The 26415-nt window shown below is 49.9% G+C and overlaps 1 protein-coding gene across 3 annotated transcripts; it reads left to right on the top strand.

Moving 5' to 3' along the window:
• The first annotated feature begins 18251 nt into the window (after positions 1-18251).
• Positions 18252-25218, top strand: LOC150002346 (uncharacterized). 3 transcript variants are annotated; one of them, XM_090287678.1, is made up of 5 exons: positions 18252-18538; positions 18830-19052; positions 23520-23618; positions 24255-24335; positions 24473-25218. In XM_090287678.1, the coding sequence occupies exons 1-5, from the start codon at positions 18441-18443 to the stop codon at positions 24491-24493; spliced, it is 522 nt and encodes a 173-aa protein (XP_090143804.1). In that variant the 5' UTR covers positions 18252-18440; the 3' UTR covers positions 24494-25218. The 3 variants fall into 3 exon arrangements, 1 of the variants encoding a protein (XP_090143804.1); XR_016513157.1 differs by lacking the exons at positions 18252-18538; positions 23520-23618; positions 24255-24335 and having other exon boundaries at positions 18632-19052; XR_016513156.1 differs by lacking the exons at positions 18252-18538; positions 23520-23618 and having other exon boundaries at positions 18632-19052; positions 24255-25218.
• Positions 25219-26415: the final 1197 nt, after the last annotated feature.

Below are 26415 nucleotides of genomic sequence, written 5' to 3'. Positions count from 1 at the left end.
ACATGACCCTAGCAGTTTTGAGAGCCTCCTTATGTTATGATTTGACAAGATGATTCAAACCAAATTATTTTGTACCCTCCTGTTCTGGTCTCAGAAATAACCATTTCTCTGATGAGTCCTGGTTCTTTTTAATGGGAAATATATGTCTATACAGGGATGCTCATTGCTGCTAGGCTGGGACTGGTCATTGTTTCTAGGTGTTTCAGTGACAATTGCTAGAAAATATGTAACACATTTTTTAAAATCCTCACCCGAGGACATGCTTATTGATTTTAGAAAGAGGGGAAGGGACAGAGAGAGAGACGGAGAGAAGCATCAGTGTGAGAGAGAAACATTGATTGGTTGCAACTCATATGTGCCTTGACTGGGAACAAACCCGAAACCCAGGCATGTACCTCAACTGGGAATTGAACCCGTGAACTTTCAGTCTACAGGGTAATGCTCCAACCAACTGAGCCACACAGGCCAGGGCAAAATATATATTACTAAAAAAAAAAAAAAAGATTTTATTTATTTTTAGAGAGAGGGGAAGGGAGGGAGAAAGAGAGAGAGAGAGACATCACTGTGTGGTTGCCTCTCACACGCCCCAAGCTGGGGATCTGGCCCACAACCTGGGCATGTGCCCTGACTGGGAATCGAACCAGCAACCCTTTGGTTCTCAGGCCAGCACTCCATCCACCCAGCCACACCAGCCAGGGCTGTATTACTTATAAGAGACAAAAATATAGTGTGTTCATACTGATATTACTAATTCAGATTCAGAACTGCCGAGTTGTAATTGAGCCTCGTGGATCTTACATCTTTGTCTTTCCCACGCTGAAAATCCCGAATCTTCACGGTACCAACATAATTACTCATTTGCTTCGCCCTACAGCAATCACACACTCAACAGTCTCAGAGTGACAATACCAGCCGCTACAGCTAACAATGTGATTACAGGAAACAGCTTGTGACATTTCTGAAGTTCTTTTTTATCCTGAGAATGAATCTCAGTAGGGATATATAGTCAAATTACTATGTTTAAGTTCCTGGAAATGATTCCTGCTTGGGTGGTTATATTTTCAACTGGTGGTTATGTTACATAATTATGGTTCATTTGTATAATTACCCTTTTCATTAGGGCTTGGTTTTTTATTTTTTAAAAATTATTTATTTTTTAGAGTGGGGAAGAGAGGGAGACAGAGAGGGAGAGAAACATCGATGTGAGAGAGAAACATCAATGGGTTGCCTCTTGCATGTGCCCCGACTGGAGACCGAACCCGAAACCCAGGCATGTGCCCTGACTGGGAATTGAACCAACAAGGCTTTTGCTTTGTGGGACAACACCCAGACAAGCCACACCGGTCAGGGGTAGGGCTTGCTTTTTAGATTTAATTCATTCAGAGGGCAAATCTACAAAACAAGATATATTCGAAGCAGGCTAGCTTCTCTCCCTGGTCCCTCTATTTTATTCTCTTCCCCTCATTGATAAACCTTTCAGGTATTTTTGTCCTTACATTGTATTTTTTTAAATAAGCAAATGTATATATATATCTAGTTTCTCTACCTTTTCTTTCTTTCTTTTTCTTTTTTTTACGTGAATGAAAGCATTCCAGGCACATTTGTGTCTTCTTGCTTTTCCGCTTGCTATCTGGGGACCACCTCACATTACTGTGAAGAGACATGCCTTGATGCCTCGTCCCTTTCCATAGCTGCATAGTACTCCACCACGTGGATGTACAGAGTTTACTTAATCCGTCCCTTATTCGTTGTCTTTTGTTTCCAGTTCTTTGTTGTTATGACAAAATTGTGCTACCATAAATAGTCTAACATACACATCTTTTCATATACTTGCTATTATATCTTTGGAATAAATTCCCAGATTTGCTGGGTCAAAAGGTTACTACATATGCAATTATTTAAAAAAATATTTATTCTTTCTTTCTTTTTTAGAGAGAGAGGAAGGGAGGGAGACAGAGAGGGAGAGAAACACCCCCTCTCTGTGTCAGAGAATCATTGATCGGTTGCCTCTCACACGCCCCCAGTTGGGGACCTGGCCCGCAACCCAGGCCTTTGTCCTGACGGGGATTCGAACCGGCAACCTTTGGTTTGTGGAATAATGCCCAGCCCTCTGAGCCACACCGGCCAGGGCTGCATAGGTAATTTTGTAAGCTATAACTCTGCTTCCACCAGCAACGAAGGAGTACTTCTTACCCTGACCTGGCCTGCAGCGTATGTGGTCACACGGTTAGCTTCAGGTCCAGTTTGGTATGTGAGAAATTGCCTGTCGGTGTTATTTTTAGTTTGTGTGATTCTGTCACAGATTCAATCCCCTGGAAGCAGACTCTGAGACAGAGACTCTCATGCAGGGTATTTATTAAAGAATGAGTTTTGGATGAACCCCTGTGGAAGGAAGGGATGGGAAGGAGGCAGGATCAGGCAGAGAAACAAGGAGATATTCTCAACCAAGGACCAGCCCACAGGGAGCCCTTGAGCTGGGCAGGCCGCTCTGAGCGGGGCCCACTGGGTGTGGGCTGCTCTGGCACGAGGGCCGACCTTGGACAAGACCTTGCTGAGGGCCATCTTCCGGGGCACTTGCAGGAGATGGAGAATCAAATCTTTCATTTCCGAAGGAAAGTGGGTGTCACACCGCAGTGCCCACCTTCGTCTCTTAGTTCTGTCTTTATTAGATCTACCTTAATGGTTTTGTTTTGTAAGCTTTCTACCGGAAGCCTTGTTTTTGTCTATTTTATCTACTATCTCTGCCTGTCTGTCTACCTATTCAGTTGATACGTCTTGGTTTGAGATAGATATGATAAATATTCTTTTTCTTTTTTTAATGTCTCCCGTCATGCCCCCAGTGTCTGCCTATGAAAGCGTTGCTACGTCCTTGTGTGTATAAATAGTATTACTGTTAAATCTGTGTCGGGAAGTGCAGGCGTCAGGGTAGCACGATGTTCTACTTTGTATCGCTTCACACTCTCTGGCCTGAATGCTGCCTCTCTGGATGGCGACATAGCAGCTCCCAGTTCCTTTGATGTGTGTTAGCCTGTGACATCTTTTCATTCTTTTAAGTTGTTTTCTATTCTTTTATTTTTAACCTTCCTGTCTCTCTTGGTAGGAGTGTCTCTGATACGTAGCATAGGATTAGATTTTGTCTTTAAAGCCAACTGGAATTTTGTCTGCAGTAGCTGAGTCAAGTCCAATGACATTTATCGATATGAAGGATGCGGTTGAGCTCAGTCTGTTACATTGTTTGAGGATGCAGAGATCTTGGAGGGACCTATTTTACCTGTTCTGGTTGGGCATTGAAGAAGGTTTGAATTATTGTTCTAAGGAGTGCGTTTGTCCTAACACCTTTCCAAGGTACCTTTCGGTCCCTAGTTTTGCTTAGTCTCTATTAATTCCCTGTTGGGAGCAATATTAAAATGAGCTAGTGACCCCTTCACATTTGTCACTCCCTGTCTCCCCAGCGCATAACTGGAAGTAACTCTTTTACTTCCTGTGTCTACCTACAAGGCAGCCAGCAAGCCCGTTCTGCGTTTCAGGTCCTTTCCCCCCCTCTCCCTCCAGCCTGTTTTCGGCAGTGGTATTCCATCTACAGCGTGAGACACAGCCGTGACCTTCTCTGTGGTCTCTTGTGATTATCATTTAGTCTGGGCACCGAGCCGGCTGCCCGTCCTTATCCTGATGTGTTCCAAATCATTTTTGTTGTTTGGGGTTTGTTCTCTGGTGAGTCTTTAATAAGAGCTCATGAGAGGAACAGTCCCTGAGTTCTTGAATGTTTATGACAGTTTGTCTGTGGCCTTTCTGCTTAAACGTTGGCTCGGCTCACATTTTCTTTCCTTGAGTAGCTCAGATATTTTTCTCCACTGTCTTCTGGCATGCAGTATGGCACTGAAAAGCCTAATGCAATCTGGTATTCTTCCCTTTATAAGTGATGCAGACTATTTAAGCAATGTCCAAAGATATTTTTCTTCTTTTTTTAAAAAAAAGATTTTATTTACTTTTAGAAAAGAGGGGAAGGGAGGAAGAGAGGGAGAGAAACATCACTGTGTGGTTGCCTCTCACATGCCCCCAACTGGGGACCTGGCCTACAACCCAGGCATGTGCCCTGACTGGGAATTGAACCGGCAAACCTTTTGGCTCACAGGCAGGTACTCAATCCACTGAGCCACACCAGTCAGGGCTAATTCATTCCTTTTAATGAAAACTTTTTCTTTCTCATCTTTTATTTCACTAAGGCATTATTGAGGGTGTTTATTTACATTTGTGATTCTTCTAGCTTGGTCTTCATTTCTTTTAAAAATTTTTTAAAAAATTATTGATTTGAGAGAGAGAGAGAAAGAGAGAGAGAGAGAGAGAGAGAGAGAGAGAGAGAGAGAGAGAGAGAGAGAGAGAGAGAGGGACATTGATTTGTTGCTTCACTTACTTATGCATCGAGTTAGTTGCTTCTTGTACGTGCCCTGACTGGGGATCAAACCTGCGACACTGGTGTATGGAGACAACACTCCAACCCACTGAGCTACCCAGCCAGGACTTGGTCTTAATTGCTAAAATAATTTTTATTTCATATCTGATTCTCCCCTCTCTTGTTATCCTTTCCTTTTCTCCAGTCACCTCTTTTCTGAGCTTTTCTGATTCCAGATGTTCTTTACTATCTTCTATCATTTTATTTATTTTAGCTTGTTTGGGAATGTGAAGGGGCCAGCTTTCATCTGTGCCTGGCCTCGTCTGGTCTGCCCTTGCTGGCTGTGGGGATGCCATGCCACCTCTCGTCTCTTCTCTAAGTGACTTAGGGTGGTAGCTTGGTGGAATTCCTTCTGCTGCTCACGTTTGAGTAAAATGGATTTTCCGTACTTCTGGAGGAGAAGGTTGGGCCAGGATAGCGCTTCTAAATGTCATCACTGGAGAGCTCCCAGTGGTTCTTTTCACAGGGTTTATTTATAAAACAAGCACCCTGCTCTCTGGGGCGTCTTCTCTGACCCCGCCCCACTGTGGCTGGGACTTCTCCTCCCTCCGTCCGTCTTGGCTGGGACCTGATCAGCTTCAACAGTTCACAGGAGCTGGGTGGCTCTTCCCAGCCCTGTCGTCCGGGGTCCTCTGTTCTCACCTGTGACTCAGGGCTTTGGAAACCCCCTCCCAGTTCTGGCTGCTGTTCTCAGCAGTGATACCGAGACGCTCCCAGGTAAATTGGGCTTTCGTGGCCCCCCAGAGGCACCGCTGCTTTTCCTCATCTTCCTCCTGAAGCTTGTCAGTGCCCTGCGGCCACGTCCCTGTCAGCTGTTGGCCCTTACACACTCGCAGTCTGCATTGGTGGGGGGCTACATTGTCACCTGTTTTACCTATGTTGACAATAAAGTTTCGGCTTTGCTCTTCTCGTTCCGTCTCTTTATGTGGAGATTTGGGGGTGTTAAAAAAAACCCCAGCTATGGACCATTCATATTTGTCTTCTATGTTTTTCATTAATTAAAATTATGAAGAACTTCTCCCTGGAAATGTTACCAGACAGGGACCTGGCCCAGAGCAGGACCGCCTCAGGACCACCTGTGGTGCGTGGGCTCTTGAGTCTGTGCAGGACACTCACCACAGAAGTCCGACTGAGTCTGAGAGCACGTTTATTAAAGCTGGGGACCATGGCACAAGGAAGGGCCGAGGGTAGAAGCAGCAGCAGGAGAGAGAGCCCAGCCCCTGGAAACACTGCAGGGGAGAAGTGAGCCACGCTGGGCTGCGTGGACTCACTGAGACATGGAAGTCACAGCGACGCAGGGAGCCATGGCGGGGCGGCTTGCGGCTCACTGGGAAGCCAGAGAAAAGGAGCCTGGGGACAGGGGCAGGGGGCCCGCACGCAGAGGAACTGCCACTGCTCAGCACCCCGCTAGTCGCAAGTCCCCGAGAGTTTAGCAGAAAGTAAAAAGCTAAGCCTGAGAAAAGGCGCGGGTGTGCTGCAGAGAGAGAGCCCATGCCGGGCCTCGTTTGGGGGGTCTCTCTCCCTCTGTGGATGGGACTCCTAGAGGAGGTCTCAGGGGACACTCTGAACAGAATACTCCTTAGTTTTCCAGGTATGCCCTTCAATTTATTGATCCATCAAAATGAGTGTATAGAGGAGTCAGGGTCGTTGTCCAGTTTCATCTTTAAAGAATGTCATTGAGGAGGGACTGGGATGCGGCGGGGCTGCCCCTGGCAGGGCCTGAAATGCGCACACTGTTTGCTCATGAGTGTCCTTGGTCAGGGACGGTATGACCTTGTGACTCACCAGCTGGCTGTAAGTTGCTCCAATCGTTTGGCTCTGCTGACTTATTTTTCTTCCGTTCCCCTCATTCCACTTGCCAGGGAATTTTCCCAGCTTATTACTGTCCCGTCTCAGCGGTGGTATGAATAACATGTCACTTGTGGTGTGACCGAGACGCCAGCCACTGTATCCTGCGTGTTGGAAGTGTCCTGTTCAGGGCAAAGTGTCCAGAGGACATGCACTGAGCTAACATAATACAGGTTTAGGGGTTGTATTAACTCCCACAAACCCAGTGGCCTCCTCACAGCCCGCCCTGCCTCCGCCTTCATGTGGCATCTCCCAGCGTGGGTGCCTGTGTCTCTTCCGTCCTTATGAAGACGCCAGTCATTGGATGGGGGCCAAATGCAGTGTGACCTTGTCTTAACTTAATGGCATCTACAAAGACTCTAAAAAAGCCACACTCACATGGGGTTTTGAGGATGCTCTTCAACCCGGTACTAGGGTGTTAGGCTAGCTTCCTGTGTAATGGGGGGGGGGGGGGGGGGCTGCTTAGATAAAGAGGAATAAAAATGTCTCCAGAAGAGGAGAGTCAAAATATTTAAGCCCAGTTCCTCCCATCTTGGTCATCGAGCGTGAGTCATGCGCCCCATTAGTCAGCCAGGGCCATGGTGACAGGGTTCCTCCTAAGGTCCAGCATGTCCCTGGCTGTGTCCTGTGGGCTCATCTCCACGGGGACCTTGCGCCAGGCCGGGGTAGGGGGTCACTCTGGTTCAGAGAGAGCTTAATCGCCTGCCATCGGTCCCAGAGGAGGCCCATAGCCTGCGAAGCTGTCGGAGAGAAGCCCTCCAGCTCCAGACCCAGTGGGTGGGGGCGGGACGGAAGGGCTGCTCTGGGCTCCCTGTGCTGACCATCGAACTCATATAAATGAGCTTCTCTTTGCCAGCCCGAAACCCTCACACCGGCGGAGAAGGGAGCTAGGAGTCAGAATAGGTGCCAAGAGCTATCAATTTTCTCTGCTTGTCCGGGGCCATTATTTCCTGGCTGCGGGCACTCACTCACTGCTCAGAGCAGATCAGTCGCGTTCTCCAGCCCAGGTGGGTGCACTGCTGGGTTAATGAATCGGATGCACACAGTTTGCAGTCCCAGCTCCGGCACGGGGCCTCTGCCAAATTCTCAGTAGTCTAGAAATAGCCTAGGGAACTTTTCTGACTGATCAGTAGAACCATTGTAATCCTACCTTCCTTGTTCTTCCTCAAAGCCCCCTCTCATCTGTCTGTTTTCACAACGGTACCAAGAGCAGACACTCCATCCCAGCTCCCCATTTCTGGGCCCTGTGTTATATCTTTAGAGCATTAGCGGCTGCTTCACCATGAATATGGGGGGGGGGGGTGTCTCGTAGCTCCTGGATGTGGCCTCATGCCCAATTCATGGGCCCGTCGCCTTTATGTAGCATTTGAAAAGGATTCGAGGCGCTTTTCCAGGAACGTAAATCCCATTGGAAACCCCCTCTTCTATCTCTGCAGTCTTTTCTGTAAATCTAAAATTTTTCCCAAATAAAAGGTTTGTTTAAAAAAAAAACAAGCAACTTTAAGAGAGGAAAACAGCTAAGCCACAGAGTGGAAGAAGATCTTGGCACCTACAAAAGGCTCCCATTTAGTGTATACAGAGCGTCCCTAGGGACCCAGAAGAAAAAGGCAGGCAAACTAACAGGAACACAGGTAAAAGGAGAGAGCAGGCACATTGCAAAAGAGGAAAGCCACGTGGCCATCAAACCGGAAAAAGTGATTTATCTCATTGGAGACACGCAAATGGGCTACTTCTCAAATAGTTGCGGTTACTTTGTTTTTCCTCTGCAGACACTCCCCTCCGGCGTAAATCGGAGCTCTGGCACCTCCCCTCACGTCCGCCACTTTCTCCGTGTGCTTGCAGGGCTTTTTGCTCGTCTTTCTAATTTATGTCCTTGTCTCTTGCTGTCCGCAGAGGCTGCTGTTCTCTCTTATGCTGTTCCCGGCGCCGTCTTCCTTTCCGGGATGGTTTTAGTGGTGTCTGCTCTTCCCCGAGTTCTGACAACGTGGCTTTTCACAGCCTTCTGTCTTCTCACCAGCGCTCTCTGGAGCTGTTGCTTCATGAAGTTTAACAAGTTCACGGCAAAAGATGTGGGTGCCATTTTTATCTGTTCCTGGCAACACATTTTTAATGTGCATTTTGCCTCTGCCATTGCGTTCCTCTGTTGTTATGCTACCGTGTCTGGGTACAGATTTTGTGTATATCTGAAATTTTATCTGTATGTTGAAGCAGATGGTTTTTTTCTGAACCAGCCCTTTTCAGAAGGTTCATGAGAATTGGGGTCCGGGGCCATTCGGGGCCAGCAAAGCTTAACCTTCTAATGCCTCAGAACCCCAGTTATTGCATCTATAAAATGGGAGTGATCTTACCGCCCCACATGGGGTTATGAACATTTAGAGGATACGCGAACCATGCGTTTGGTTAAGCCAGTGTCATCTGCCAGGGCAGGCTGCTCTGCTCCGTGCAGTGACAGAGATGGGGCTGCTAGCATCTGTGGTTCTGTCCTCTCCCCACGGGGCCGTACAGTTGCTCCCAAGTGGTGCCCAAGGAGGCTCATCTGCTCTTTGTGCCTTGGGTGGCACTGGCCACATGGCCCCTCCTGGATGCAAGGGAGGCTGGGAAATATGGGGGGCCCAGGGGTACTTGGGGGACACTAACTTTTACATGCACAGCTCAGTGCCTTTTGCTGTGATTTATCATCTTGTGACATCACCTCGGCTGTCACATCAGGAAAGGGGCTTTTAGACGGTGAGACTCAGGCCAGGGGATCAGCCAGAGGACGTGGTGGTGAGGTTGGCAGCAGGTAGGACATCTCTAAAAGAAATTGTAAACCTCTCTCAGAAAAACAGAGGAAACAAGAAGTTAGATAAATTAAAAACCTGTTTTCAGGAGAGTGGGAAGGAACCAGGCTGGTGGTAACTATAAGTTCCTTCCTGGAATATTCCACCGAGTCCACCCAACACAAAACCCCCTCCGCCACACCCCAGGTGCGCGGAGCTCTGACAGGAATGAGCATGCTCCACTTTATTGGACGATGTCTGTTTTGATGACAAACCATCTTCTTGTAACTTCCATCTGTTGGCTCTGGTCCTTCTTTCAGCAGCCCTGGCAGGCCATCCCTGTGACAGTGACCCAGTGGGTTACACAGGTGTTCTGTTCCACTCAAGGCAGGGCACCCCCAACATTTCAACCACGGCTTGTGGGATGTCACGTTGAGCTGCTGACCACAGACGGCACTGCAGCCACGTTGTGCCAGTGAGGAAGGACAGAAGTCATACCCGAGGATGTCAGAGAAATAAGAGAGAGGGGCCCTGGCCCCTTGATGACATCTGTGAGCAGCTGCACCAGTCCTGACCTGCTTCCCTCGGGACATTGTTAGAAAAATCACCCTTATCTGTTGGAGCCGAAGTGGGTAGGGCTTTCTCCTATTTATAGCAGAACGTAGCCGTCAGGGATCCAGGTTCTAGGTGGAGTTTCTGAGCTAGCAAAGCTGATCGCGACACTCTAGCATGTGGCAAACTGACACAGTGACGCATTTATGATGCTCTTTGCTGGTCATCCATGGAGACCGCTCTCAGTTTTCTTCTGATCAGAAATATAACCCATATATGTTGTGAAAATTCAGGTGAAACAGTAAATCATAAAGAACAAAGGAAAACAAACCACTGTAAAGCCCCCCACCCGGAGACAACCACTGCTTTCACGGTAGTAAATGTCCTCAGAGACACCCACGGGCCTATTTAAGGGATACATTTTTCACATACATGAGATCGATTTTGTAACTTGCTATTTCCTTGACAATTGTGGACATCTTTTTAGTAATTTTTGTGAAGAAAATTCATTTTGACTACTATCTGATTAAATGTAGATCTGCATTTAAAAAAAAAGATTTTATTTATTTATTTTTAGAGAGAAGGGAAGGGAGGGAGAAAGAGAAGGAGAGAAACACTAATATGTGGCTGCCTCTCACTCACCTCCAACTGGGGACCTGGCCTGACCAGGAATTGAACTGGCGACCCTTTGGTTCACAGGTCGGTGCTCAATCCACTGAGCCACACTAGCCAGGGCTAGATCAACATTTTTAATTTTAGCTATCTAATTCTGAATATTACATATAGGTCCGCAGTAAAAAGTCTTGGGTAAATATCTTAGGGAACTTTCCTGACTGTTTCCCGAGGAGAAATCCCTGGAGGGGGCCTCGCGGGCCCTGAGGGCTATGCAAGGGCATGTTATGAGGTCCTTCTGGGGACGTCCCGGCTCTCTGCCGCTTGGCCTGCCCACGTGTCTATGCCGGCTAGTCTCCGTGGACCCTGAGAGCGCCCCACAGGGGTTTCCCCACCGCCTTTTCACGAACACAGGCCCCACCACAGCTGTTCTAGCTTCCACGTGTCCTGCGCTCCTAGCACGGGCTGAGTTGTGTCCTCCCTCAGATCCATGTGTTGAAGTCCTAACCCCCTAGTGCCTCAGAATATGACTGTATTTGGAGAAAGGGCCTTAACAGAGGTAATTAAGATAAAATGAGGTCACATGGGTGGCCCTGATCCAAACGGACTGGTGTCCTTATAAGAAGAGATCAGGACGGACGCAGGCACCCGCCGAGGGAGGGCCACGTGAGGACGCAGGGAACAGTTGGCCGTCTCTACCAGCCAAGGAGGGACACCTCGCGCTCAGCCTGGGAGCCTCTGGGATGGAAGGGAAGACAAACCTGCTGCGTGAGCACCCAGTGTGGGGGGCTATGTTACAGCAGCCGGAGGAAACGAAGAGAGACCCCGCCCCACCTTTCTGGAAGCACAGAGAGGGAAGGGCTCCTTCTTTGTAGACCTAAATGAGGCTCCGTTCGGGCCGGGTTTGTAAGGCAGTCTGAGAGCTTCAGCCCTCTAAGGGAGACGCAAGGACAGACTTCCTTAACGAAACCCCTTTATTTTGTAGTAAAGAGTAGGTGGAGTCATAATCAGACACCACCCGCAGTGGGGTTCAGCCTCTGCCTTGAAGAGGTCTCTGTCCTTGCCCAGTTCTGGGCCCCACCTCCCTCGTGCCCGCGCTGAGGACAGGTGGACGAGAAGAGGCTAGCCTGCAGGCCACAGCGGGGCTTTCCTGCAGTTGAGACCCGCTGCTCCCTGCCCAGGGTGACTGACAGTGGTGACAACGGGCTTCAGTGTCCCTTCCTCCTTGGGGGACTGGACAAGAGGGTTTCCTTTGTAGTCTCACACAGGTACAGAGAAGTAGCTGCCACGTCTCCCAGTGAAACTGTGACACGTAGAGACTAAAGAACACCCAGGCCCTGTCCTATTCATTCCCTTGTCATCTACCTTATATATCTCATGGGACCAGGACATCCTAGGCCTTTGGGGACCCGTCTCTCCTAGAGACAGTTTGCAAAATCCAAACATTCCCAGGTGAAAGCAACACTGTGATTGACACGTGGCCAAGGGCCATCCCCCGACCTGTCCCCTGTGTAGGTTTGCCCCACTGTCCCCAGCATATCAACTCTTATTTCTTCCCGGAGAAGAGAAAAGGGAGATGTTTTTCTTTGCATTTGTTCTCTTTTTAAAAATTGTAGCAAAATAGACGGAACGTAAATTTTATCATTGTAACTGTTTTTGAGCATGCAGTCTAACAGGATTAAGTACATCCACATTGCTGGGCTGCCATCACCACCGCTCTTCGTAAAACTGGAACTCCGTGCCCTGAAATAGTGACTCCCTGTGGCCCTATCCTGCCGTCCCGGGCGACCTCCGTCTACTCCCTGCGTTTGAGTTTGGGTCCTGTAGTACCTCATACGAGTGGGGTCATACTGTGTGTGTCCTTCTGTATCTGACTTATTTCCCTCAGCGTGATGTCCGCAAGTTTCACCCACCCTGAAGCATGTGAGCATGTGTTTGAATTTCCTCCCTTTTGAAGGCTGAATAGTATTCCATTTTATGTATTTACCACATTTCGCTTATTTCTTCATCCATTAACAGACACTTGGGTTGGCTGTGTGTTTTAGCTCCTGTGAATAACGTTTCTATGAACATGGGGGTGCAAGTATCTCTTCGAGACTTTGTTTTCAATTCTTTGGGGCACACACCCCACAGTTCCATTGCACAATCACATGGTAACTTCACCAGCCCTGCACGGGGTTCCAGTTCCTCCACATCCTTGCCAACACTTGTTTTCTGTTTTATTTCTCGTGGGTATGTTGTGGTATCTCATTGTAGTTTTGATTTTCGTTTCCCTAGTGATTACTGATCTTGAACGCCTTTTTATGTACTTATTGGCCATTCACATATCTTCTCTGGAGAAGTGTCTATTCAAGTCCTTTACCCATTTTGAATTGGGTTGTTACTTGTTGGGTGGTTGTTGAGTTTCAGGAGTTCACTCTCCTGGGTATTGATTCATTCGATTTACAAACATTTTCTCCCATTGTTTGGGTTGCCCTTTTACCCTGTGGATAATGTCTTTTGATTCCCCCAAATTCAAAAAAACTCCTAAAGTCCCATTTGTCTATTTTTTCTTCTGTTACCTGTGCCTGGAGTACTATGTCCAAGAAATCACAGCCAAGGTCAGTATTGGGAAGTGTTCCTGTTTTGTTTACACGTCGCTCTTTTTGACTTTATTCCCTCCTGCTGTGGTTCTTCGAGCACCTTTAAGACAGTGGTTTTAAAGACTTTGCCTAGTATGCTTGCCATTAGGTCTTCTTCAGGGGCAGTTGTGTTGAATTGCTTTGGTCCTTTGAATAGACTACACTTTCCTGTTTCTTTGTATGCTCTGTGATTTTTTTGTTTGTTTGTTTGTTTGTTTGTTTGTTCTTGAACACTGGACATTTGAACCTAATAATGTAACTTTGGCAATTTCCTCCTTCCCTGGGGCCATGGTTGCTCTCTAAGTCCCAATATATGTAGTTGCTTTTCATGTTCTAGTCTTTTATGTTGGACTTCTGGAAGGGAAAAAGGTCTTACTTATGAAATCTTCCCTGAATTCAACCTCAGGTAGCAAACGTATTATTGTATGTCTTTCCCCTCTTAATTTTATAGTTACATCTTACCCATTTTGATCTTGGATTCATCTGGAACCCATCTCTGCATATGGTGTGCAGTAGGAATCCCAGCTCCCCCCGATATAAAGAAGTAGCTTCCTCCTTGGCCGGTGTGGCTCAGTGGATTGAACACTGGCCTGTGAACCAAAGGTTGCTGGTTTGATTCCCAGTCAGGGCACAGGCCTGGGCTGTGAGCCAGGTCCCCAGCTGGGGGGCATGTGAGAGGTGACCGATCTATGTACCTCTCACACAGTGATGTTTCTTTCCCTCCTTTTCCCTCCCTTTGCCTCTCTCTAAAAATAAATGTAAAAATCTTTAAAAAAAGTACTTAACCCAGCAACTATTTTTTAACCAAGTTCTTTCTACACTGACTTGCAGTAACTTCTCTCTCATAAACCAAATTCTCGTATATATAGAGGCCTATATCTGAGCTCTTGATTTTGGTTTACGGTGCAAGAACTTTACTATTTTATTACTATGGCCTTGGAGTACGTCTTTATATCATATAAGGTCAATTTCTTTTTGCCCTTAAGTTCTAAAATCACCTTCATAATTTGGGAAATTTTATTCTTCCTTATACATTTTAGAATAAGTTTAAGTTCCTAAAGAAGTACAGTTGGGAGTCTTCCGGCCAAGATGGAGGCCTAACAGACATGCTGCGTCTCCCTCCACAACTAAGAAGGAATACAACTACCTCAAAACTAGAGACCACCAGAAATTCCAGAAAGCTGAGCAGCATGGAAGTCCAACAAACAAAGATATAAAAAAGAAAGACTCACCCAGACAGGTAGGAGGGGCGGAGAGGACACGCTGTGGTGGCAGCAGCGGCAGGCTGGTGGAAAGCACAGTCACACACTTTAAAAAGTCAGGAGGGACACCTGGGGAGCGCCCCCAGCACCAGACCAGATCATGCAGCCCACGGTCCCAGCACCAGGGAAAATCAAGCCTCATCGCTTCTGACTGTGCAGACCAGTGGGGGTTGGGGCGGAGGCAGAAACTGTCGGTCTCTCAGCAGCGTCTGCTTGTTTAAAGGGCCCCCACAGTCCTAGAACGTCCGCAGAGGGGTGTTCTAGGCCCATATGGAAGTGGGAGAAGTGCCTGGAAAAGGGGGAGTGCTGGGCAAGCAGCACTGTTCCCTCTCAGACCGCTCCCCCCACACACAGCGCCACAACGTGGTGAAACAGGTCGCCCATACTGACGAATCCCTAAGGCTCCGCCCCTTACAATGTAACAGGTGCAACTGCTCTACCTAAGACACAGAAGCAAACAAACACAGGAGCCTGTGAGAATGAGGAGACAGAGAAGTATGGCCCAAAAGGGGGAACGGATCAAGGTTCCAGTGGGAGAGCTAAGCGACGAGGAGAGAGCCAACCTAACAGACACAGAATTCCAAACACTGGTGATGAAGATGCTCACAGGCTTGACAGATATGCTTGAGTACGGCAAATGCATAAGAGAAGTGAAGGCTATGCTAAGTGAAATGAAGGAAAAGCCACACAAAACCAATGATGAAGAAAAGGAAACTGAGGTTCAAATCAATGATTTGGAACATAAGGAAGAAAAAAACAGTCAACTGGTACAGAATGAGGAAACAAGAATTGAAAAAAATGAGGAGAAGCTTAGGAACTTCTAGGACAACTTTAAACATGCCAACATCTGAATCATAGTGGTGCCAGGAGGAGAAGAGGAAGAGCAAAAAATTAAAAGCTTATGTGAAAAAATAATGAAGGAAAACATCCCAAATTTGGTGAAGGAAGTAGACATATAAGTCCAGGAAGCACAGAAGTCTCAAACAAGCTAGACCCGAAGAGAAACACAGCAAGACACATCATAATTAAAATGCCAAAAGTTAAAAATAAAGGGAGAATCTTAAAAGCAGCAAGAGAAAAGCAGAGAGTTACCTACAAAGGAGTTCCCATAAGACTGTCAGTGATTTCTCAAAAGAAACTTTGCAGGCAAGAAGGAACTGGCAACAAGTATTCAAAGTGATGAAAAGCAAGGACCTACAACCAAGATTACTCTATCCAGGAAAGCTATCATTTAGAATGGAAGGGCAGATGAAGTGCTTCCCAGACAAGGTAAAGCTAAAGGAGTTCATCATCACCAAGCCATTATTATATGAAATGTCAAAGGGACTTACTTAAGAAAACGATCAAAACAATGAACATTAAAATGACAACAAATGCACAACTATCAACAACTGAATCTACAAAATAAAAACAAAATCCAAGTAAGCAAACCAGAATAGGAACAGAATCATAGGTATGGGGATCATTCGGAGGGTTATCGGCTGGGAGGGGGAGGGGGAGAAATGGGGAAATGGTTCAGGGATGAAGAAGCATAATTGGTTGGTACAAAATAGACAGGGGGAAGTTAAGAATAACATAGGAAAGGGTGAAGCCAAAGAACTTATATGCACGACCCATGGACATGAATTAAAGGGGGTGGGATTGCTGGAGGGAAGGGGGGTACTGGGTGGAGGGCAGCAAAGGGAAAAATTGAGACTACTGTAACAACATAATCTAATAAAACATACTTTTAAAAAAGTATAGTTGGAATTGATTAGTATTATAATTATGATAATACTTGGGTGGCAGTGACATTTTTATATTAAGTTGTCCCATCCAACCACATGGATGGTTCCACTTACTTAAATCTTTTATCTCATTTTATAAAAGGTAAAAACTTCCTCCATCGAGGAATGATGTATTTTTGTTTTATTGTTTTAGTTGCTATTATGAATGATATCCTATTTTCTCTTATATATTGTACATGGTTATAGGGTCTGGAGAAAGTGCTCCTGATTTTTGTAACTTGATCTTCCATCCATCCAACAACTCTTATTAGTTCTAATAATTTGTCTGTTCAAATTTCTATGTAGATCATCATATTACCTGCAAATAATGACATCTGTATTTCTTTCCTCCCAATTCCTATGCCTTTTATTTCTTTTTCTTCTTTTCTAGCATTGGCCAGGACCTCTGGTTCTTTGTGACATAATAGTAGTGCTAATAGGCACTTTTATCTTGTTGCTCATCTGAATAAAATGTTTCTAAAGTTTCTCCATCAGTTATGATGTTTGCTGTGGGTTTTGATACACAACCTTTACAAGCTGAGGTGATTCCATTCAAATTCTAGTGTTTGGGATTGCTCAGGGGCTTTGTGCAGCGAAGGGCTGTCTGTCCCTATGCCACGGGGCGTGGCCTCATTTCAGCTCCACACTGCAACTTCAAGACCTAAGGGTTTTTTGAGGAAAATAGTGTTTTACCTATAGGATGTCCCTACTCATGAGAAGCATCCTCCATCGGGGTCCTGCAGGGGCACAGCTTAGCCCAGGCAGAGAGCGGTGACATCTTCCTGTTATGCACAGATGTTACCTGGGCACACCTGTGTGTGCGATGGGAGGGTGTCCTGGAGAACACTGGCCACGAATCAAGCCGTCTTGGGTTCAAAACTGGGACTTGCCACTTTCTAGCTGTGCGGCGATGATAAGCTGTTTAACTTCTCCAAGCCTGAGTTTCCTCATTTGCGAATTGGGAAAATAACTGTACCTACTTCCCTGGGGAAGCCACGTGGGAGGTTGTCAAATGAAATAACCCAGAAAAGCAGTCGGCAGAGAGTGAGCGGTAGCTGCCAGCTGTTGTGTTAGTAACCCAGACAAGGGATATCGGACACCCGATAAGTTTCGCGGAACTTTTAACGATATGCAAAACGTCTTTGGTACAAGATTAAGTGACAGCTATAAACAGACTAAGTCAACATTTGTTTAAAGATGTTTTTAAATCTGCATCAACGCAAGACTGGAGAGAAATAGATTGAAAAGAAGGATGACATGATTTTAAATGATCTTTATATTTTTCTGTGTTTTCAAATTTGTCTCTAATGAGCACAGGATGACTTACAATCTTTAAGACGCGTTTTATGGAAACAAAAACCTCGGAGTGTGACTCAGCGAAGGCAAGGCTGCCAAGAAAGTCAGAGCCATCTTTGGCTGCCTGCGGGGAGCGGAGCGCCCGGGATCGGAGGTGACAGCCTGCAGCTTTGTCACTGGCCAGGCCCTGTCTGGATCAGTTTGTTTAGCGCTGGGCATAGGTAACCATGGGGACCTTAAATGTCACGGAGGAACAAACACGTGGCCAGTGTGTGAGGGCCTCAAACTCTAAGGGGAAAACAGGGAGAGAGAGTGACACCCGATGGGGAGAAGCAGAGGAGCCCCCAGTGGGGTGGTGGGGGACAAGCTGACACATGGGAGAGGAGGGAGAGGGGCAGGCAGAGAGGGAGACAGGGACCGGGCGAGAGAGAAATATCAGCGAGGGGAGAGGAGCCCATCCGATCCCAGGGCCCGTCCTCTGCTTTGCTTGTACCCTGTGTCTGGAACATTCTTCCAAGCGCTGATCTGCCCCGTCCCAACCAAGTGTTTATTGATCCTGCCCACTGCCTCGTGGTCCATGGATCCTGGCCAACAGGTATCCTTCGGGGAGTTTGCAGCCTGGCCCTAGGGACAGGGTTGCCCCCCTCAGGTGAGGGTGCACCCACCCTGGAGGACTCGGACACCGGGCTGGACGCGGACGTCTGGCGGTGGGCCTGTCCCCGGTGCCTGTGGACCGCCCCCCTCCGGGGCCCGGTCCCCTAACCCGCCTGCGCCGGGAGCGGCGCGCACACAGCTTTTCAGGGCAGGCTTCTTTTTCCTTCCCCTCGTTCAGGCTGGGTGGGTTTTATCACCTGAAACCAGGAAGGTCCTGAGGAGCACAAATGGCAGGTGTGAGTGGGAAAGAGGAGCTCAGACGAGAGGCTGGAAGGAGAAGCTGGTGAGGGAAAGACGTTGTGGGTGACGTGCGGCCTCGGGGGCCAGGTGGGCGCACCTGCCTCTGCCCACGGCAGGCCCCTCCCCTCCCTTTCCCTCCTGGGTCCCTCTCCAGGGCGCTGGTCCCACCCCCACACCCAGGCCCAAAGCCCCACCAGCTTCTGCCTCTTCCTTCTCTACACCCCAAGTACTGCCTGGTGCTTTGCCTCCTGGATTGTTCTGGAACCTGCCTCTCAGTTCTAACCCTAACCTCTGCCTGCCCTGATTTAGCATCTTATCTCTCTCACGAATGTTTCCAGAGTTTTAAATGGTCTCTCTGCCTCCGCTCATGTTCTTCCCAAATGCACCCTCCTGGCCGTCACCATGGGGAGCTGTACTGTCACAGATGGCATGGCACCCTGCCCTGTGAGGGCCCTGCCAAGGGCCCCGTCACCAGAGAGTACGTCTCAAGGCTGTCGCTCCCTCCTGGCCTGAGCTGGCAATGCCCTGACCTTCTTCCATGTCCTGCTCTGGCCCCATGGGGGCGGGCGGGGGGGCTGCAGCTCCCTGCTCTGAGGATACCACTTCTCTTCTCTGGGTCTCTGCTCAAGCTGCCACCTTCTGTCCCACCCTGCCTGGCCCACTCACTTAGACTCAGGTCTCTGCCCCACTCCCTCCACCCTCAGCCAGACCCCACCACACAGGAGCGCCCCGGGAGGGGACATGTCTGCATTTCCGCCCCTGTTTCCAGCAATGCTCTCAGGGACCGGTGCTTCCTGCCGGGCTGGTCGGAGGGCCCAGCCTCTCCCACCCACTCTCTGCATGTGGTCCAGAGCCGAGCGCCACAGAAGCTCGAAGTCAGATTCCCCCCCTGGGACAGTGGGGAGCTATGGGGCTTTAATCAAGAGGGCGACGTGTTTGCTTCGGATCTTAGCGTGATCCCTCGGAAGCGACGTGGAGATGGTCCGGAGGAGGTGAGACTGGGGGACCCCGCGGGCCTGAGGCGACCAGCAGGGAGTCCCTGTGGGAGTGGGAAAGTGGGATGGATGCAGGAAGTGTTAAGAAGAGGGATTTACAAAAGAGACGGAGTGGCTTGTGAGGGGCCACATCCGAGGTGGCTGTGGCGAAGGTGTGGCTTGGACACCTTCACGGGGCTCCTATAGCACCAGCCCCAGGCTGCTTTTTACATAAAACAAAACTTCTCTTGCTGAAGGCCGCTGTTTTATTTTTCTATTAAACTCAGCGGAACTTGGTCCAAGTGAAACATGTGATTCTGCAATAGCCGGCCAAGCTACAGCCTGGCACCCCGGGGGCATTCCCAGGCTCTGCTGTGCTAATCTCTGGGGTGGGGACCTAGGAGAGGCCAGGGGTCCCAGCGGGGTGACCGCGAGGGTGTGCTGCGCCGCCTGGTGGACACGTGGCCGATAGCATTTCTTTCAACAAAGACGCACCCCAGCTGGAAGCCGGGACGCTCTCCTGGGCCGCCAGGCTTTTACCCGAGATCCGCGCCGCAGTTTGCTAATTTGGCTTCAGCCCCAGGTCATCTTTAACGGGCTTCAAGATGAGCGCCCCAGAGTCCTGAATGTTCGCGGACCTCTGAGAGCTCCAGGGCTTCCCCACTGTCCTGAAATGCTCAGAACCAACAGGGGGGTGGGGCGAGGGACAGGGCTGTTTCTAGCTACCTCTGGGATGTGCTCCCCTCCCCCAGGTTGAGGGCTTCTGAACTAAATAAAGGATATCACGTGACCTCTCGTCCTGCAGACTCCGGTCTCAGGGCACTAGTTAGGAGGGGAGGGGAGCAAGGTGACCAGTCAGGGCCTGGGGCACAGGAAATGAGCACAAGGGGACCTAACCTGGCAGCAGCTTGGAACACGCGGATGTGTGCGGTCATCTGAGCCTTGGGCCAAGTGGGGTCTGGTGGGCGCGGGCGAGCAGATGAACGCTTCCTCCTGCTGACTGCAGCGACAAACCCGACCTGTCCAGCAGTGTCCAAAGTAGAGTTCCCGCTGCCAAAGCCAGCCTTGGGGCTTTAGGGATCCCAGAGGCTTGGTGGAAAGACTCCTGGCACCTGGGCATACAGGTACCGCCTAGCCTGCCACCCACAGCGCGTGACCGGTGCCCATCTTCTCTCTCCGGGCTCGCTGCACTTGGGACCGGAGGTGGCAGGGACACCTGAACACCTTTCAGCCCTGATGTTGTGTCAATGCTGCGGCCTTTGCACTTAGCGTGGCCCTAAGTCACTAAGGTCACACGACAGAGGATTTAGGGGAGAAGCATAAGCAAGAACAGCAGGAAAATGTCCGCAGCTTTTACCCCAGAGCAGAGGGGAGGCCTGCGTGTTCATGGTGTGTGTGTGGGGAGGCCCACGAGCCGTGGGAAGGGGTGGGATTCAGCGGGTTCCCCGCCGTCCTTGGTTCTCTCAGGAGGGAGCTGTTCCGCCCGGGGGTGGGGTGGGGTGGACAGTCAGAGGCAGACAGAGGGTGCCAGCGTCAAAGGCAGTGACATCCAATTCAACGTTTTTCTTCCCAGCTCAGCCTGACCCCCATCCAAGGGTCCTGTCCCAGGGTCTGCTTTCCGCTCCCTGCCTCCCCTCCTGCTCAGGGTACTGGGGGCCAGGCGGGGGTGGCAGGGGACTGAGGGGCCAGCCCGGCTGGCTCAGAGGAAGTGGCACCTGATGGGCTGAGGACCAGGAGGAGTCAGCCAGCTGGGAGGGGCTCCTCTGGGGAGAACTGGGGCTCCCTCGCCCAGGCAGCCCAGGAGCTCCAGCCTCGCCTGTGCTGTGTTTCACGGCTTCCGCGCTGGGCTTTCCAGAGTCACAGACCCTGAAAACGTCCCATTGATGACCCGTTGCCTCTTTCTCATGTTTGTTTTCTAACTCGCTGCCCCGATGGCGAGAATCCCAGCATCTGCTCAGGCTTACGGTCCAGTCTCAGTCTGTTCAGTTCCATCCGGGCAGTAAACGGCTCCCCCAGTGGGACCTGGCCTGCCGGGCCGCCGACCCTGGACACGCGGCGGGGTGGCCGGCGGCCAGGTCCTTTGGGTCTGACTCTCATTCTGACACTCCTTCCCTGTAGTGACAGAGATTGTTTATGGGCCGCAGCCAGGAATCCCAACGCAGGCGCAGAGAGTGTTGTGGCTCAGGGACACAGGTCATTCCCGATGTCGGATCCTGCGGAAGGATGCTGGGAGCCACGAGGAGGGTTTGAATGCTTCTCCCAGAGCAAAGAGCCCCCTCCCTCCTCCCCTCCCTCTTAAAAAAGGTAATAACCGCTTCAGTGAACTATAATTCACATACAACATAACTCTCCCATTTAAAGTGTACAATTCGAGGAGTTTTGATATTTTCAGAGTTGTGCGACCATTGTCACACCGAATTCTGGAACATTTTTATTATCCCAGCGAAGAAGCCTTAAACCCATGAGCCGTCATTCTCAGTTTCTCCCCAACACTCTCCAGCCCTTGGGGATCGCTACTCTGCAGAGAGCAGGAGGAAGCCTGCGCCATTTTACAGTCCCACCTAGGACGTGACGTGCGGTGGGTGGCGCTTCCAGTCTCTGCCTGGGCCCCAGCCTTTGTTCTGGTCTGTCTTTGAGTCCAGCCTTCCTAGTGAAAGCGGGTTTGATCTGCATTTCTCTAACGAACAACAGCGTTGAGCATCTCTTTATATGCTTTTGGCCATTGTATTTTGTCTTCCCCCGAGGGCATTTTTTCCCACTGCTTTTAGAGAGAGAAGAAGGGAGAGAGAAATAGCGATGCGAAGGAGAAGCATGAGCTTGGTTGCCTTCCACACGTGCCTAGACCAAGGGTTGCACGCACCCGCATCCGGACCGGGGATTGAACCCACAACCCAGGCATGTGCCCTGACTGGGAATCAAACCTGCAATCTTTTGGTTACAGGACGATACTCCAACCAACGGGGCCATATCTTATTGGCCACTTTATATCTTCTTAGGAGAAATATGTATTCAAATGTATCTTTTTTTATGGAGTTGTAAGTGTGTGTGCATATCTGCTCCTTCTTTTTTTGTTTTGTTAACCTAGGGGTTAATAACAAAATGTGTCAGATGTTAGAAATGATGTCAGACCCTGGGTTGCTATTAATAGGCACACTAGCTAATGTTGAAGACATGCCTTTCAACTCAAGGAAAACATGATCAGAAACAAAAGAATGTTTAAAGCGCTGTGACCAGCTTCTTCAGTAAGGCTGAAGGGTAAAAGTAAGCAATTTCAAAGCAAACACATTTCCTGGGTCCTCTTCACAAGAACGTGTTGTCTACAGAACCACTAACCCTTTCTGTTTAGGAAGATTAGGTTTGTTTTTTTTTTTTTTTTTTTGCCTAAATGCTAAAAGATTTGCTATTTTCCTTTCCTTTTATGGACATTCATAATCCCTTGCCTTTTAGTAGTTTCAAAGCTCTGGAGCAATGTTTAGATGATTTCAAAATTTTTAAAAATCACCAAGAAAAAAATTGTTGCTGTTTTAAATATTGTATCAGTTGTTATAAAAGCACTTTGGCAGATCCCAGGATGTCAGTCTTCATGGGGTGAAGATGAAAAGTTCAAGGTTCGTCGCTCACTGCCCTACAAGTAAAAGCTCTTCAGACAGGTTTCTGGGATATTAAGCATAACTGAAAGTTTGTTCGCTTCATCAGTATCCAAGGGACCCAGAATAATCCCTCCCTGGACCATGGCCACACCTTCCCACAGGGTGTCATGGTCGGCTAGAGACAACCACGGTCAAAGGCAAGGGCAAATGAGGCTACATGGATGGTAAATGGGGCACGGGCTCCAAGCCTGGTGAGGGACTCCCCACAGTGATGACGGCAGGTCATGGTGGGCTGCTCTGGGCACCCCCCTAAAGCCCAGTTTCAGGCTTCCCCACCAGCCAATGCTCAGAAAGGAGAGACACTGCGGGTGACCAGTGCACTGGGCTGCTCCCCGTTCCCTCCCCTGTTTGGATGGGTGATGAAGGACCGGACTGGGTAGGTGGCAGTTTAGGCCAGCTAGCGCCCTGTGGAGGCGCGGTGGGGAGCCAGGAGAGAGCTGCGTCTCTGTCCTCTTTGAGCACGGACTAGAAAGTCTGGGGAGGGGCAGGGACCCAGGAGGAAACTGCTTCACCTCCCCCTTGAATTCTCCGCCTTTCATTGCCCCGTGTTAGCACGTGGAGTTTGGCGGCCAAGTCTGGTTGGCTGGTTGGCGGGGGTGTGAATGGCTGCCGAAGAGTGGCGCCTGTCCCTTCTGAAAGCCTCTTCTGTGATCCTGGCCCCGGCCCTGGCTGTGCTCCCGGACCAGCGAGACGGGTAACCTGCATGTCGCACCAAAACTCCCGACTGGTTCCTGGGAGCCCCCAGGTCCCACTATCCAGTCCCCTTTCCTTATGGCCAATGACAAGGTTAGGGCAGCACTGCGTCCTGACAACCCATTCTCCCTTTACGCCTAAGCTGGTCGGAGCCGGTTCTGTTACTCCGAATAAAGACAAGAGGAGACTCATCTCCAGGATAAAACAATGCACTAATCAACCCATGGCGCTTCCCTTGCTGGTAAGAGCAGTGCTTGGGCCTTTTGGTGGGTGCGCTTTCCTGCGAACGTGCTGTTGGCCCTTCTGACTCAGAAGGGAATCGCCGGGGATCTGGGACAACCCTGGAGGTTTGGGAAGAGAAGGTGAAGCCACAGTCTTCCCCGGGCCTGGAGGTGGAGAAACCCAGAGGGTAGGAAGAAGGAAGGGGGCGAAGTGTACAGATAGAACCTGTCAGTGCCTGGGGCTTTGGAGAAGACTGGCCACTGGCCGTCCAGCCCTCCGGGTACTCCCCAGGTGCACCTGTCTGGACCCTGAACTTGAACTCGGCGGTGCAGCCTCCCAGCCTCGGCTCTGGCAGGGCTCACAGCAGCTCAGGGGCGCCACCTAGTGTCCAGCCGGCGGCGGCGCCGGAGAAGCTCGGCGCCTCCCACCCGCCACCCCCAAAAAGGCGGAGAGGGGGAGCCCAGAAACACTAGGTCTTCAGTGCCCGGAAAGCCCTGGCAGAGGGAAGACATGGAGGTGACGAGGAAAACAAGCTTCGGAACAGCCTGAGACCCCTTTCTCTTTTGACAGATACCCTTGAATTTACGTGTTCTTGTAAAATATGGTTATTTGGTGCCTGAGGCTTTAAAATAGTGCTTTTCTCTTCCTTTTTCAGGGGCTTCGTTACTTTCAGCGAAATCGGAATTGCTGGGCGACATGGATGCGGCGTTTTGATCGTATGACCCAGCTCTTGAATGTGGGCAGCAGGGAGTTTTGAAAAGTCCCCACCACGATATTTGTTCATGCCAGACCCCTTTCTGTCTTTTTATAGGTTAATTTCCCCACTTTTATTGAGCTCCCATTGACATGTGACACTGTATTTGTTTCACGTAGGTGTCTGACGCGGTGACTTAGTACGTGATCATTTTGCAACACGATCAGTGGTTTTCTCATCTGAATGGAATCACACTGGATGCAACATTTTGCGACCGGCTTTTTAATTCTTTCCCTCTTCACTAAACATGACGCCTCATGAGGCCCACCCAGGTCGTTGCCTGTGTTAGAAGTTCATCCCTTTTCACTGCTGACCAGGGTTCTGCTGTGCTGGGGTTTGTTCAGCGACTTTTCTCCTGAGGGGCATTTGGGTTGTTTCCAGTCTGCGCGGATGAATAAATCTGCTGTGAATGTAGGGATCCATTTCTCTGGGCTACAGGCCCACGGGTATGATGGCTGGTCCCATGGAACGTGTAGGTTTAGTTTCATTTGTTTATCTAAAAAATAAATTAGATGCTCCAGATTATGGGATGTGGATTTGGAAATGGCCCCAGGACGGGGGGAATCACGCCATACCACGGAGCAGCCAATTCCCTCACGTGCGGTGACAAATGACAGACGCCGCGTCCTAACTTGGTGAGCAGAGAAAACGGAAGAGGAGAGACTAGTGAGACATTTGATACATGCGCTCTGAGGAACTGCCTGCAGCTGGCTGAGAGCTCAGGATTAGTCCTTGACGGATCTCCCGTGGAGAAAAAGGTTTAACTAATCGTGTCTTCTGAGCCAAAAGATGTTTATTTCGATAACGTGGGGTTAAGTGTGCGATTGCTGCCACCTGCATGCGCTTGAATTTAATTAAAATATCATGATACAGCAATGGGCATATTGACTGAATATTTATTTCCTTTTGGGAGGCAGAAAATGCTTATCGATATTGTTGCACCAATCTGCCCGCTGTCTGGCTTCCTTATTCCCAGAGCCAGCCCAGGAAGCCGCCTGCCACGTGGGGAACGGGGGAGGCCCACTGCAGGTGCAGGGAATGGGACCTGCCTCTGGGGCACGTGGCCTTAGTCCGGAGGGCGACGTTTAATCCTTGGCTGTCCCCACCTTCAGATTCTTAACTTTCGAACCAGGGGCCTGCGTTTTCAGTTGGAGCCCATAAATTATGTTGCTGGCCCTGGTGGGCGGTAGTCCCAGCAGGCCAAGCTGAGACCTGTCACGCGTTAGAAAGCACAGGTGGCTGGTTCTGGAGGCTGAAGAAGACCCCAGGGAAGGCTGAAGGGCACGCAAAGGCTGAGGGGGTGGCAATGGGGGCTTGGTCCACAGGGCACCCTGGCGGTTTAGGCCAAGGCCCCCAGCACAGCCTCAGTGCCCCAGCTCAGAGCCCCGGGACTTCGTGGTTGATGCCCCTCCAGCTGTGATCCTCCAGCTGTCCAGATTTTGTCCCGTTCATGCTGCCTTCAGGCCCTGTGAGGGCTGGCAGGCTGTTGTCAAGGCGTTCCGGGCCCCTGGCTGGCTGGGCGGGCCCCACCATCCAGCTGGACTTGGGGTTCCTCGGGGGCACAAGGGGGTCAGTCGGATTGGTCGTGAGGACTCAGGGTCTCCCTGTCTTGAGTCAGGGTCAGGGCTTGGGTGGGGCGCCTGCTGGTCTTCTCTCTCTCACCCGAGTGGACCCGCCGACAGGACCACCACCCCGGCCCGGGATGCTGCACACCTGGGGATGCTGGGCTCTCACTTGGGCTCTAGCTTAGACCAGGCTTCCTGTCCCTGCAGCAAGGTGACCGTCTGAGGACAGCACCCTCAGGCTGCACCGCTCTGTCTCTCTGGCCTGTCTCCCCAGTGTGACCATGGGTGCCTGAGGGCGGGGACTCCATCTTCCCTGTCTTTGTGTCCCTTTGAATCCTGGGTTTGCATCATGCTTAAAGCAAGGAGGAACAATGAGAGGAATGGTGGGAAGCAGACGCCAGGGACTAGAAGGGTTGCAAAGGGGTCACCTGCGAGGACTGCCAGGGACCCGGTGGAGTGAACTCTCTGGGGTTCTTGGGGCTGCTTTCTCAGGGGGG

The sequence above is a fragment of the Furipterus horrens genome, unplaced genomic scaffold, assembly GCF_987537825.1.
Source record: "Furipterus horrens unplaced genomic scaffold, mFurHor1.1.pri manual_scaffold_9, whole genome shotgun sequence".
NCBI classification, from domain to species: Eukaryota; Metazoa; Chordata; class Mammalia; order Chiroptera; family Furipteridae; genus Furipterus; species Furipterus horrens.
Note: the sequence above shows the minus strand (reverse complement) of the source record. Positions and strands in the feature narration are given on the sequence as shown.